General features: G+C 45.8%; 1 protein-coding gene across 12 annotated transcripts in view; it reads right to left on the bottom strand.

Annotated features, from left to right (window-relative positions):
- Positions 1–13,299, bottom strand: part of DEPDC5 (DEP domain containing 5, GATOR1 subcomplex subunit) — a 52,418-nt gene that overhangs the window by 36,256 nt on the left and 2,863 nt on the right. For 11 of the 12 annotated variants that reach the window (XM_083589701.1, XM_083589700.1, XM_083589698.1 and 8 more), the window contains exons 2-18: positions 12,680–12,797; positions 12,415–12,502; positions 11,075–11,121; positions 10,792–10,877; positions 9,972–10,055; positions 9,121–9,170; positions 8,015–8,084; positions 7,818–7,896; positions 7,340–7,401; positions 6,156–6,225; positions 5,432–5,504; positions 4,412–4,515; positions 3,422–3,496; positions 2,384–2,518; positions 1,670–1,731; positions 720–793; positions 88–157 (exon numbers count right to left, since the gene is read on the bottom strand). In XM_083589701.1, the coding sequence (XP_083445827.1) occupies positions 88–157; positions 720–793; positions 1,670–1,731; positions 2,384–2,518; positions 3,422–3,496; positions 4,412–4,515; positions 5,432–5,504; positions 6,156–6,225; positions 7,340–7,401; positions 7,818–7,896; positions 8,015–8,084; positions 9,121–9,170; positions 9,972–10,055; positions 10,792–10,877; positions 11,075–11,121; positions 12,415–12,502; positions 12,680–12,737 (1,287 nt within the window). In that variant the 5' untranslated portion in view covers positions 12,738–12,797. Of the gene's footprint in view, positions 1–87; positions 158–719; positions 794–1,669; positions 1,732–2,383; positions 2,519–3,421; positions 3,497–4,411; positions 4,516–5,431; positions 5,505–6,155; positions 6,226–7,339; positions 7,402–7,817; positions 7,897–8,014; positions 8,085–9,120; positions 9,171–9,971; positions 10,056–10,791; positions 10,878–11,074; positions 11,122–12,414; positions 12,503–12,679; positions 12,800–13,299 lie in introns of all 12 variants that reach the window. The other variant, XM_083589703.1, reaches the window with a different exon arrangement.

Genomic DNA, 13,299 nt, shown 5'->3' with positions numbered 1-13,299 from the left:
TTAGTGACTGGTGCAACTTCCTAATGTGCTCACTGCCCCCTCCCCCAAAAAAAGGTTGGCAGCCCCGTCTTAACAGAGCCCACTTACTTTCCTGGCAGCCAGTTTGATCCGTGGAGTGAAGCTGTTACACTGGAGCTGGCTTTTGGAGGTGTAGAAACTGGAAAAGGGAAGTAGAAAGACAATGGCTGTGTTTGCATGTAACACTAAACCATGGTTTGGCGACTACACACACAAACTGGATCAAGCCCAAGGGAGACTCAGGTTTGCACATTCACTCCATCTCCTGTCTGACTCGGTGGTAGCATTTCATCTCCAACCTGATATTAATAAACCAAAGGCTGCAGGTTACAACAAACTGACCACTTTCAAAACAAGCCAACTTCAGACCATGGTTTCTGGGTCTGGCTTGTTAAACTAGCCACAGTTTGTTGTAACCCACAATCTTGGATTCACATGCAACGACAAGCTGAGATTAGGGGGAAACAAAACTACCCCCCTTCCATGTTTTAAGGAGAAAAGCAATGCAGGAATACAGGGATTCAAAGCAACACCAGAGCAGACTCAGTGGAGGCTGAGGACAGGACTGCCCAGGGCTGAGGTCTGAGAGGGGAGGGAGAGCAGAGAGAATTCCCAAGTATCAAAAGCAGAGAGGGAAGACCCATGTGAGCATTGTCCAAGGTGGAGCCTTGGCTGCAACAGTTCCAACTTCAAACACGCACCTGTGGTTTATCCAGTGTGGTATATTGTAGTCATCTCCCAAGCGAGAGTCCCCAGGACTGCAGCGATTGTGCAGCTAAGAGAAGAAGAGTTTGGAAAAGGCACCATGTTAACCGGATGCTTTTTGCAGCTAATTTGTACTGCATTCTGGGAATCCACAGTAATGGACGGTTGCAAGAAAGGAATCTGGCACCGGATACAGAGGGTTGCAGCCAAAGAAGCCATGAATCCAGCAGAACTGTCTCTCCCTCTCCTCCCCACAGCACCCCCCTTGCACCCCCCATATATGCCCTGAGGGTTCCCTTACCCCCATGGAGCAGATCTGGGACAGTACAGGAGGGAGGAGAAGTTACGTTATGGGAGCAGAAATCATTCTGCTTATGCAGTGATGTCGTTGGATTCAACCCAGAAGCCAGTGGCCCAGAGATTTCTAGCCTTCATTTAAAACAGCCTTCCCCAACCTGGTGCCCCCCCAGATGCTTTGCACTACCACCAGTCCTGGGAATCATACAGCCAAGCTAGCTGGGGCAGATGAGAATTATAGCCCCAAACATCTGAACAGCGCCACGTTGAGGGAGTCTGATTTAGGAGTGAGAAGTTCTAATCCTCAATAGTTTGGAGAAAGATAGAGGCTAACAGGCATCCTGGAAACAAGCCTGGTTTTTGGTAATTAGGCAGGTGCAGGTGTTCAGCACTTTGTTCCTTTCCCATACCTTTTCCTTCCTGTCGCCCCCACCTCCAATCTCTTTTATTTCCCTATGTACCCTTACTAGAGGATGTGCTTTAATTGAAGAGCCGGTAGTGTGGAAACAGAATTATGGCTTTCTATTTAATTGGTTGGATTTTTTTTCTGGCACAAGAATCAGCTGGAGGAGGGAAACAGCTAGCAGGCAGGTGCGGCAGAGGTGGAGGAGGAAGAAAGAAAACAGGCATACGACCCCACGGGCCTTACCTTGAAGAGGGGCACAGCGTGGAGGGGCTGCTCTCCCATGCACACCAAGTCCACCCCAATCCCTACAGAAGCAAGCAAAGCAGGGTGAGGAAGATGAGTTTCTTAATAGCCACGTGCTGTCCTGGTGCTGGACAAGGAAGGTCCACAGCAGAGAGGGGAGGGCTTGGATTTGGCCCCTCCCCTTGCCACTCAGACCAGCAATGAAAAGCTTTCCCGCTTGGTCACCCATCACTTAAGATGCTTCTTAAACAAAAGGATTTCGCCACCTGGTTTTCCAAAGGGCCCAACTCTCAATGCTACGCCTAAAAAAAGGAGGTCATCTCTACATTTTGGAGATGCTCTAAAGTGAGAAAGAACACAGATATGAAGCTGCCTTATGCAGCAGAGTCAGGCTGCTTGCCCACCCAGCTCAACGTCCCCAGGAATGGCGAACCAGATGTTGCTGCACTGCGGCTCTCATCACCATTCCTTATCACTGGCCATGCTGGCTGCAGGGCCTGATGGGAACTGGAGACCAACAACATCTGGAGAAGGGTCCCCACATCTGGTGGACATCAGCAGGGAGCCACTCTCCAGGGTTACAGGCAAGGAGTCTTTCTTCTTCCCAGGTCCTCCCTGGAAAATGCCACCAGGGAGGTTTTGCTTGCAAAGAGGCTACTCTCCCCACTGAACTACACAGCCCTTTCCCACCGCCTGCCGCTAAGACCATTTTACCATTATCTATCATGCGCTGCTTGGTCAAGATCATGAGGAGCCGGTCCACTTCGAAGACTCCCACGCCAGGCGTGATGACTACGGACATCTGCCCTGTCCGGTCAAAGTTTCGATTGATGTAATGCTTGTCGAACACTAAAAGCAGGAAAAGTCAGAAGCAAAAGGACATTCAATCTTTTACACATAATATGCTTATCAAGGGACAATTTGCTCTCATCAATAACAGCTTCTTAAAAGTTCAGATGTGAACTTTGTAAGGTGTTATAAACTGGTTCTTTTTTTAATACGGAGTTTTAATTGAGGACCTGGGACCTTAGGGTGAAGGCAGGTCAACAACAACAATGTGCAGTTCACCAGCTTACAGAAACTTGTTTGAGACAGTTAAAAAGTCCTGAACTGGATATTCAATCCGTTGGAGTCAAGAATCTGCTGGTTTCACTAATGAAGACCCTCAACAGTTATACTAGAGGTGGGTCAAAAAATCCCCTCCTGCATTTCCAAGGTCATTCACCACCAACCCAAAAAAGTGTGTGTGTGTGTGTGTGTTTATGTACAGAAGGATTGGGGGCTGTTTGTGAGACACAGGCAAAGTTGCAACGCTAGCTGGGGCTGATGAAAGCTGTAGCCCAGAGGGCACAAGATTGGGGAAGGCTGGTATAGATTCAGGTAAGTCCTGGGTGCCTCCTATTGGTCACTCTCAGTTCACAACCCACCAGGCTAGGCTAGCGTCCCACAGTCACAGAGCATGTGCACTAGAAATAAAACAAGAGTCCTCAGTAGCATGAAAGGAATTCCATTCCAAATGCTCAGGGGTTCCTTGGCAGATAAATCAACAAGGTAGAAATCCCCCTGAAGACAGAAACTTTGAATGCCACTGAATTAACCCCTAAGTCAGAACTGAGCTAGTTACTGGCCTTTCCAATCCAATCTATCCTGTAAGAACAGATGACATTTGTGTGAGGAGGAGCCCAGTCACTGCCTGTGCACAGATGCCTCCTTAGTGCTAGAGTGGTACAAGAAGTTTTTCCCTCTACTCACCATTGAAGGAGAGGTTTATGGCTTCCAAATAATTTCCTTGAGCAGAGGTAGAATTGCACCCCGGAGGAAAGCCCTCTAGAGGGTTAATGATGAAGGAGAAAGGAGAAAGAGATAGTCAGCTATAATATTTGAAGCCCATTTTTATTATTTATTTGCCTGATGAATGAGGAGCGTAAGGAGAGCTGGAACAGGCCAAAGGGGGCCCATATAGTCTAGCATCCTGTTCTCACTGCAGAAGACCAGGTGCCTCTTCTGGGAAGCCCATAAGCACAGCAGCAGCGCTCTTCCCAGCAGTAATTCTCAGCAGCTGATATTCAGACAGCCATGCTGCTTTCAGCACCGGAAGGGATTTGTCTAATCCCAGCTTTTGCTGGAGTGTTTTGATATTTTATAACTGCTTTCACCAGGGTTTTTTAGGTCGCACGCCACCTTGTGATATTTTACACCCAAGTGCAATTTATAAATATTTAAATAAATAAATAAAAAATACTGTATATGAAAATCAAAGCCGTCCAAGTTGGAGGGGGGCATCACTGCAGCTTTCCAGCTCTCCCTTTCCACCCCACCCTTCAGCATTCCTTTTCCTAGAGCTCCTAGTCAAGTACAGACACAGTTTAAAAACCACAAAATTGAATGACCATGTCAATACACAGTAGAAGAATAAAAAAACCACAACTCTGGTGCATGCTGCAGACCTATCTGGCCCCTTCAAGGCCTATTGCGACGTTTGGACTACAACTCCCATCAACCCAAGACGGCATGGCCGTATTTTGCTAGGGCTGATAAAAGAATTTCTATGGTGGGTGGGGCTGATGGAATTTGCAGTTCACAATATCTGGAGAGCCCAGAGTTTGGGGAAGGCTGCCTTGTGACAAGTTCCAAGAGTATTTTCATTGCTCTGACTAATGCCGGATCTAGAATACTACCTTTTTTGAAATTCTAATAATAACCATCAGGAATAATATAGTAAAAATAGTAAGAATGCCCCACCTGCCTGCTCCAAACGCACCAGGATAGGGTACTGGATGAAGAGTTTCTTAATGGTCACAAGCAACGATGTCCACTCCTCTCGTCTTTCGTTCTGAACCACCACCCTGTAAGGAAGCACTGGGACTGAGTAGGAGAGAAATCCTTACAGATAATGTAAGGACTTAAGGATGGAAAGGGAAGGACTTAAGGATGGAAAGGGAAGGGAGCAAGGAGAGCCTGCTGGATCAGGCCAAAGGCCCACCTAATCCAGCCCTCTCCCTGCCTGTGGATTCCAGTGACTGGTACTCAGAAGCACAGCCATCATGGCAAATAACCATCGATAGCCCTCTCTTCCCTGTGGGAGCTTAGAGTTAGGGAAATGGACTTTCTGGAGGGGACTTATCCAAATGTTGCTTCTCAAGGTACTAACATGTAACCCAAACGTTAAAGACATCTGCAAACATGAATTCAGCATCTTGCAATACAGGGAAATTCCCCAGGATAGCGGCAAGTTACTAGTCCTCAAGGTTATGAGGCAAAAAAACCCAAGCACCTGCAGTTTCTACTAAAATTTAAGAAACATTTCAGCAAAAACTTTCAGTCATGGAGCTTTTGCTGTCCCTCAAGGACCCCAATCTATATCCTCCTCGCCCTCCAAAATACTGCAAAAGTTGTCTATTTTGTAGCCAACAGTCAGTTTCCAAATTAAACATTTCAGTTGCAAAATACAGATTTCTTAGGACACTTACAAAATTTATGGGATACTGTAGAGTAAGACATAACAGTTACTCCCTGCATAAACGTAAGCACATCAGGTTTTAGCTTAGAAAAAACAATTGTTGAAAAGGAATAGAATTCTTCCAGTTCTTTAGCAACTGCCATGTTTTCCCCATATAGGTTACTAGATCAATTATGAGGGGTGATATGTATGTGTTTGTGCATCTCTCTCTCTCTCTCTCTCTCTCTCTCTCACTGTCTCTCACACACACACTTGGAAATGGACCACAGATACTCAATGGAAGGACCAAATGGGAAACCTACTTGTAAAAATCTTCATAGAATCTTCCTTCATGATCTTGCTGAATTGAGGCACGCTGTGTCTCTGGAAATTCATCTACAAGAGACAGCAGCAAGATGTAAAGACCATCCCCGAAGCACCCCAAAGGCATCTGTCCCAAGCCCCCTTCTCTGCCGTACTTTTCCATGTATAAGACTAGGTTTTTTTTATTTTAAAATTATGCTAAAAAGTGGGGGACGTCTTATACATGGATAGTGCATAGGGTGGACTTCTGATTGGTTGCTGTCAGTGGCTATTGCGTGTGTTATTGGTTGCTGTGTCAAGGGCTGGCGTCGATTGGCTGACGCTGTGGCAATTGGGCAGACGATTGGCAGCTTCTGCCAGCAAGGGGACAGACAAGAGGCGGATTTTGCGGCAACCCCCCCCCCCAAAAAAAGCTCAACAAACCTGAGCCATCTCCCCACATTTTCTTAAATTTGAGTCCCTCAAAATAGGGGGCATCTTATATATGGGGGCGTCTTATAGACGGAAAAGTACGGTAATACAACTCCTTACAAAAGCACTTGCCCAAGACACCCAAGGGCAACCATTCCTTTCCGCTACGCAGAGCAGTGATTGAAGCAACAGCTCAAAGCTTGGAGGGCGTGGGAGACACAGAAGGAAGTCCCAGAGAGGAACAGAGGCAGGAAGATGTCAGTACCCTTACAAGCAAGGAGGAAGAGAAACATTTATCTTGTAGCTACTCACTCAAGGATTTGGCATCATAGAACGTTCTAGAAAACAGGACCACAGTCACTTCATGGCTGCAGTTCTTCTCCTGACCAAGAGGAAAGGGAGGAGGTGAATGTTCTGCACAAAGCCTCAGTCACAGCCCTCATGGGACCCCCTTGCATGCGCATGCACATACACATACACACAAACAGCTGCTTCAATCAATGGTGATGCTGCTTCGGTCTTGGTCTCAATGAAGAATGACCTAACCATGAGGACACCATGTCGAACACCTCCTGACATAACCTAAGGCTTTATGAATAACTTTTTGAGGAGAATGTTACCAGGGGAAGGGCATTTCCAAGCACACAGAGGACAACTCTCGCCCCCAAACAACAATTACAGCTTCTTCTCTAGAAAGCTGAATGGAAGGCAACCCTGATCTCATGCCTGAAAAATGTAAAAGCATTACAGCCACTAAATGAGGCTCTTTAATATTTGATTTACAGTGGAAATCCAGCAATGAACATGCAATAAAAACTCAGTCTATTCAGTATCTATTCAGAAACCTGACAAATGTCAAGACAGGACTGGACTTCTCTTTACCTTCTAATGTTATGGCTCTTTGTTTACTTGAAAGTCACTTATCCAAAGTCTCTTTGGAAGAACTGCTACAATTCTCCGTAAAAAAAAAATTAAGCAAGTGACAAACATCTTTTGCTATGCTACGTACCTCCAAGGTCCTGCAAGCTGAGGCTGCTAACCTGGAGCCACCCAGATGATGGGGAACTACATCTCCCATCATCCTTAGTCATTGGCTGCAGCTGACGGGACCTGGGAGTACACCATGTCTAGGTAAGCTTCACATAGAATCATAGAGTTGGAAGAGACCCCAAGGGCCATCGAGTCCAACCCCCTGCCAAGCAGGAGTTCACACTGGAGTTCCCTGCATTACAGCATCCTGTGGACTCCCCAGGTTCCTTTTCCCTCCCTCCTTTGGATCCAGTTGTCCCATAACCAGGCAGAAACTTCCACCAAGGAACCTCCTATCTGGGTTATGTTTTATTTACATTTGGGGAAGCTAAAATATCTATTGAGGGTAAGGAAGTGTAGGAACACCTCCTTATCCCAGTTGCAAGCGGGCCTGAATATGAGCCAAGGTCACAAAGTAAAAAGCACACTCTTATTCCATTGCTACAGCCGAAGACACAGAAAGTTACCTTCCACTTGGTGAAGAGATCAGCGAGGAAACCATTCACAGCTTTCTCAAAGTAAAGGTCCCCTGCAAAGGGAAGAATAACAAAACAGGGGGCCGGGGACTAAGAGTGATTTCTGTTCAAAGGAGCACTGATACTGCAACCTACGATCCTCCCACCAGGTGTTTGCTCAACGGGGGAGGGGCCGTATTTGCAGTGGAAGCCAGTTCATCAGAGCAAATGGAGCTCAGCCTCACCAACCACAAGAGTTGTTTGGACACACCCACCCAAGATGCTTGTCAAGCTACAGAGTCACAAGGCAACTGGAAAACAAACCAAGGTTTGCAGTAACAAACCATGGTTGACCGGTCACAAGAGATGACTCATTGCTTGTCGACCCAATCAAGGTTAGAACAAGGCGGGATTAGCTCTCATGGAGGCACAGTGCTAACAGCAGGTGTGGGACAGGCAGATCTCCAGGAAGGCTCCTATTTCTCCATACCGTAGATGTCAAAATCCCACATTTCACAGCTCATCTGGATGAAGATATATACCATGGCGGAGGTTGAGCGGAAGACAACCTGCAAGAGAAACACACGAACAGTAAAAACTACTGCTCTAGCTGCTGCTTGATAGCGTAGAACAAACACTTGAAAAGAGGAGAGAGAAAACTCTGGGGTGGGGAATAAAGAGGCCTACCCGGGTGTCTTCACTGATGTAGCCACATGTGACCTTCTCACTTTTGACCCAAAGTTCGCCTGCTTGAGCCCTGGAAGAAAGCCAAAGAAAATCCGTTAACACATTCCGAAACAGTGGACATGAAAACTGGGGTTGCTACTGGCTGGGCTGTATTGGCAGGAGGTGAAAGCACCAGGACTGATCCCTGTCCCTGGGCTTTGGGTTAACAAAAAGGAAATGCCTTTTTAGGTGCATCATCATCATAAGTTATTATTTTTATGCTACCCATCTGACGGGGTTGCCCCAGCCACTCTAGGCAGCTCCCAACAAAAAATAGTAAAAACACAATAGAACATCAGACACTAAAAACTTCCTGGAACATGCATGAGTCTCAAGAGCTCCTCAGGGGCATGTTTGCATTGATTTCCAAAATAGTGTTACTAGAGCTGCAACTTAATGTTTAACTTGATGGTATCATCAGCCTGATTAAAGCAGGAGACATAGAAGGATGATTAGTCACACCAACAGGGTAAAGAACAGCTTCTATCTGCGGGCTGTTAGGCTGCTGAATGAAAGGATAACAACAGGGCAGCTGACTTTCAGGTTTGGTGGGTGTGCATCAGTAAACAAGGGGAATTAAGACTAAGAGAGCTAAGTGGGGGGTGCTCGTGTAATCTCACTGTATACAAGTTGTACAAGTCACAATAAAGTATTTCAATTATTTCAGTTTCAATTAATCAATTTATCTGGTGCATACAAACGGCTCTGCTTATTATTAAAACCTCAAAACTGGAACCACAAAATTCTAGAGCTGGAAGAGATGTTGGAGGTCCTCTGTCATCACTTGCTGGGGCTGATGGGAATTGTAGTTCAGCAACATCTGGAGGACCAAAAGTTCCCCACACATGCTGCATTTGCAAGGCTCCTGCACCGAGCAGGGAGTTGGGACAGAGGACCTCCAGAAGTCCCTTTGAACTCTGGAATTCTACGGTTCTGTGTTATTACTTTGGGGGCAACATAACCATTGCCTACACGGTCAGATTTCTAAAGAAAGCACTTCCAAGAGAGCGAGAGAGAGATGTGGAGAGGGAGCAAAGGGTATGTGTGGGGTGTGGCTGGATACTCACCGAATACCTGCAAATTCCACCTTCTGAGTGACATAGGCACACGTGCCAACCTAGCAGGCATTTGGTTTAAAAGAGAAAAAGAGGGGGAATGAGAACTCAAGGCAGTTTGAATTTGCAGGAGACAACTGCTCTTCATACCTCTTACCCCTGAGCACATTGGGGGGGGGGGACTGGTTTCTAGCACTCACAGCTGCATTTGTAAACATGCTTATGAAAGGCCCAGAAGCTCTCATCTGCTATCGCCTCATCTGCTTGCCCTCTATTCATACCACATCTTATTTCAGCCCAGCACCCACCTCTCTTTGCCATCCTCTCAGACCCTGACCAAAAAAAATCCCATGTTCTACACTAGTGGTGAGAACCTTTTACTGCCTGAGGGGTACCATGCCAGTGGTTGGGAGTAGAGTGGGGCCAAATACAAAAGTAGGCAGAGCAGTAGTTGCGATTCTCTCGTTCGTACAGCAGGCCACATTTCTGCCATGCCAAATCCAGAGGCTTCTACAGCCACATCCCTCTCCATCTAGGCAAGGAAGGTACATTATAACAGTTCAATAACACATTCAAGCCAGGCAGGGCTGGTGAAGTGTGCAGCATGGGAAAGAGGCGTGGCTAGGGTAGGGTTCTGTGGGCCAGACAGAGAACTCAGGGGGCCGTATTCAGCCTGATGTTCCCCACCCCGTTTGACCCTCACAGTTGTCTCCCATTGCCTCAGTCCCATAACCAATTCGAATGTCAGTATTTGTCCAGTTGATGCACAGAGCAGCAGCCTCAGATTCCCAAGTCGAGTCCGTCGCTATCTGAGAATGAACAAAGAGCACTTTCCCCTCCCAGATTAGATGCAGGACCCTCACCAAGCTCTTCTTCAGACGCCACATGTCCCCACGCCCGATGTACTGATCCTTGAACGTCAGCTCCACCAGATCAAGGGTCACTTCCTAAAGAGGAGGGGAGCAGAGAAGCTTGATGGCTTAGGTGTTTGAGAGCCCCATTCTGCTCCTGTGGAGGCCTGGCGCTGAAATCTGTAGGCTCCTGATTACAAGCACAAGCTCCCCTGATCTCCCCACTTAGCTGAAGAGAACTTTTCATTTCTTGACAAAAAAATTATTTATTATTATTTATTTCAGAAAATTTATTATACAGCGCTTGATTAAAAAACTCCAACAACCTCAAAGCAGTTTACAAAAAAAAAATGAAAGAAAATAAGCTTTATGACAGATAAACACCTGCACATATGATCCCCATTGCAGAACTGCTAAGCTTAGGTATACTAGTTTTTAAAACAGTTAGTTTTGACTGTATTTTGATGACTTTATTATGCCTGCTATTTGTATAGTCTGTTTATATTTTGGATCATATTTTATGTAAACCACCTGTAATTGAGCAGGCAGCTTGTTAAAGTACTCAGAGCATGTAAAGGCATCCATCTAAGGCAGGCTGCCCTACAGCAAGGAGTATACAGCCATAGTCCGAGATCTGCTACTCTCCTGCTAGAATTGCTGAACACCAGCAGAATGCAACTTTGCAAAAGTGTTTCAATGCCTCCACTTCTATGATTCTATGACAGAGCAGATTAACCTGCTTTTGCAACTTGGGCTGGGAGACAATCTCCACATGCTTGGAACCAGACCAGGTGGAAATGCCTCAGGGCAAAGGCTGCAGTGCCACAAATACCTTTGGGTCAACAACGTTCACATGGACATCCTGGTAGGGTCTCAGTCGGAACACCTGTGCCACAGTCTGATCTACACTTATGGTTTCTGCGAAAAGAAGGAAATCCTAGGTGATTGAGAGAAGGTGGCTTCCAACTGAGTTACCTCAGCAAAGACTTCATGTTGGATCTCACAGAGACCTTGTCACTCCCTAGATGGAGAGCTGTTTGACAACAGACAACACTATTGGCTGATTATACTGCACTCATTAAGGTGCACCCAAATAAAGATCAGAAAATCCCTACCTTTCTGTAAATCCTCCTTAAGTGACTTCACTTGCAGGAGCAAAGGGCTGGAACACAAGACAGATAAACAGCTGCATGAATTGGGGCTCTACAACATACTGTAAGAAGCTGAGATGTTCTAATGTATCCCCTAAACCCTACCACACTGACATCCAAGAAAGGCATCATAGCTGCTTCAAGAGATCAGCATCTCCCTTACACTTTTAATTCAAGATTCACATTGTGCAACCAGAAGCTAAATTGATTTGGGAAGGAGGAGGCTAGGAAGTAGTAAGAATGCCAAAACCACAAGAGGTGGTTGGCTTGAACACTCTTGTATCTCCATAGGCCTGGTGACCTCCTGGATTAGAACTGGGACATTCTTCTATTGCATAGGGTTAGGGCAGCAGTCAAAGGCCTGTCCCTCCCAGGGAAAACAACAACCAACCACATGAATCTCCACCCAATCAAAACCATGCTTTCAACGCTCTGTCCTTTGTGGTTTAGGAGATGTGGACAAGGTTCTTTATAAAGCCAGAAGCTCTAGTAGTCAGGAGTTTAGAGGAACTGCTGCATGATGTCTTCTGTGCACTTACAAAGCACACCATAACTTTTAAAAATATAGAATAACTTTATGCATTACCTTCTACACAAAGGCATCAAGGCAACTTACATAGTAAACAAATATTAAAAATATACAACAATAGCAGCTAAAGGTGGTCACACAAAACAACCCTCCTCCAAGTACACGTTTCCTATTGAGCCAGCAAGAGACATAGATCAACATTCAAATACTTCACTGTATAGTGAAAGAAATGACCAAGAGGTGGAAAGGCGTTAAGACTAATTCTAACATGTATTGTCCACCCGAATGTGTCCTAGTAGTCTTGGAGTAATAGCTAACATACCATCCTGCCCAATGGAGTTGGAGCTTCTTACCTCAATGCCAAACACAGCAGGGTAACAGCCAGCATTTGTAACCAACTAAATACAGTAGCACCTAGGGTTACGTAATCCTCTGGTTACGTAAACTTCACATTACGAAAGCGGCAAACCCGGAAGTATCAGACCAGGTTTCACCACATGCATGCACAGAACAGTGACCCTCGGGTTGTGAAAACCTCGGGATCCGGCCAGACCTCTGAAACAGATCCCGTTCACAACCGGAGGTACCACTGTACATGCGGTACACATGCGGTACTCCTTCACAAATGTCAACTTTAGTTTTGTCAAGCTAGAGGCCTTCATCAAACCTACCTCAAAGCTGCCAACCATTTGGCGGAGTCTGCAAAGATGGCCCCTTTTCCTGCATCATGCCCCCAAATTGCTGCATGCAAAAGCCCAAATACAAAAGGATTCACCTGTATTCATCATTAGGGTGTGCAATTTCCACAATGTCTCCCAGCTTGATCTGAAGAAATACTTTGGGGTTCACCACAAGCTCATCATCTGAAAGGGGGAAGAAATTAGGGAGGTGGGGTTATAAATCTGTAAGGCTGTTTTACTATTTAGAAGTACCTGCAGCATTTCCAGATAGCAAAGAATTTATTTCAATAGAGATTATTATATTGCACTTTTTACACAAAGAGCCCTGAGGGCATTTCCACCACCTCCATGGCTACTGACCGCTGCTTCCAAAGCCTTTCTTGTGAATGACGAGCTTGTAGACCTTGCTGGTCTTCATCCTGAATTCTTGTTCTTCTCAGTTATTAGACACCAGGCATTTTTACAAGGTCTTGCATTTCTGCAAAATAAGCGAGCAAAGCATTGTAAACCACTTGCCTTCCATTCTACATTTCAAGGAAAACACCACCACAGCCCAGCTTCAAAATAAGGCCATCGTCACATTTTGTACCAGCAAATTCCGCAAAGTAAGTTATGCACTGTGGCAACGCAGGAACTGTACTCTGCACCAACTCAGGGGCACTTTCACCTCTACCCCAGAGCAAGAAATGGGGTGTGTTGTGCAAATTACTGGAGTGGCAGTTTCATCTATACCCCCTTCAGATTTCATGTGGTGGTGGGTGTTTTTGTTGTTTTGGGGTGGGAATCCCTTTTGTGAAGGCTACCCTACATTAAAAAAAAACTCTAACAGAAATTCAGCATATGAGATAATATTTTCTGGCGTACTAGTTTGTTATTTGCAGGGAATCTGCCATTTATCATCTATTTATTGTTGCATTTATATCCCACCCTTTGCTCCAAGGAGCTCGTGGCTCTCCCCATCCTCACTTCATCTCCACAAC

This window comes from Podarcis filfolensis (genome assembly GCF_964270895.1).
Source record: "Podarcis filfolensis genome assembly, chromosome: 16".
Taxonomy (NCBI): Eukaryota; Metazoa; Chordata; class Lepidosauria; order Squamata; family Lacertidae; genus Podarcis; species Podarcis filfolensis.
The sequence above is the reverse complement of the archived record's forward strand: the minus strand, read 5'-3'. Positions and strand labels throughout refer to the sequence as shown.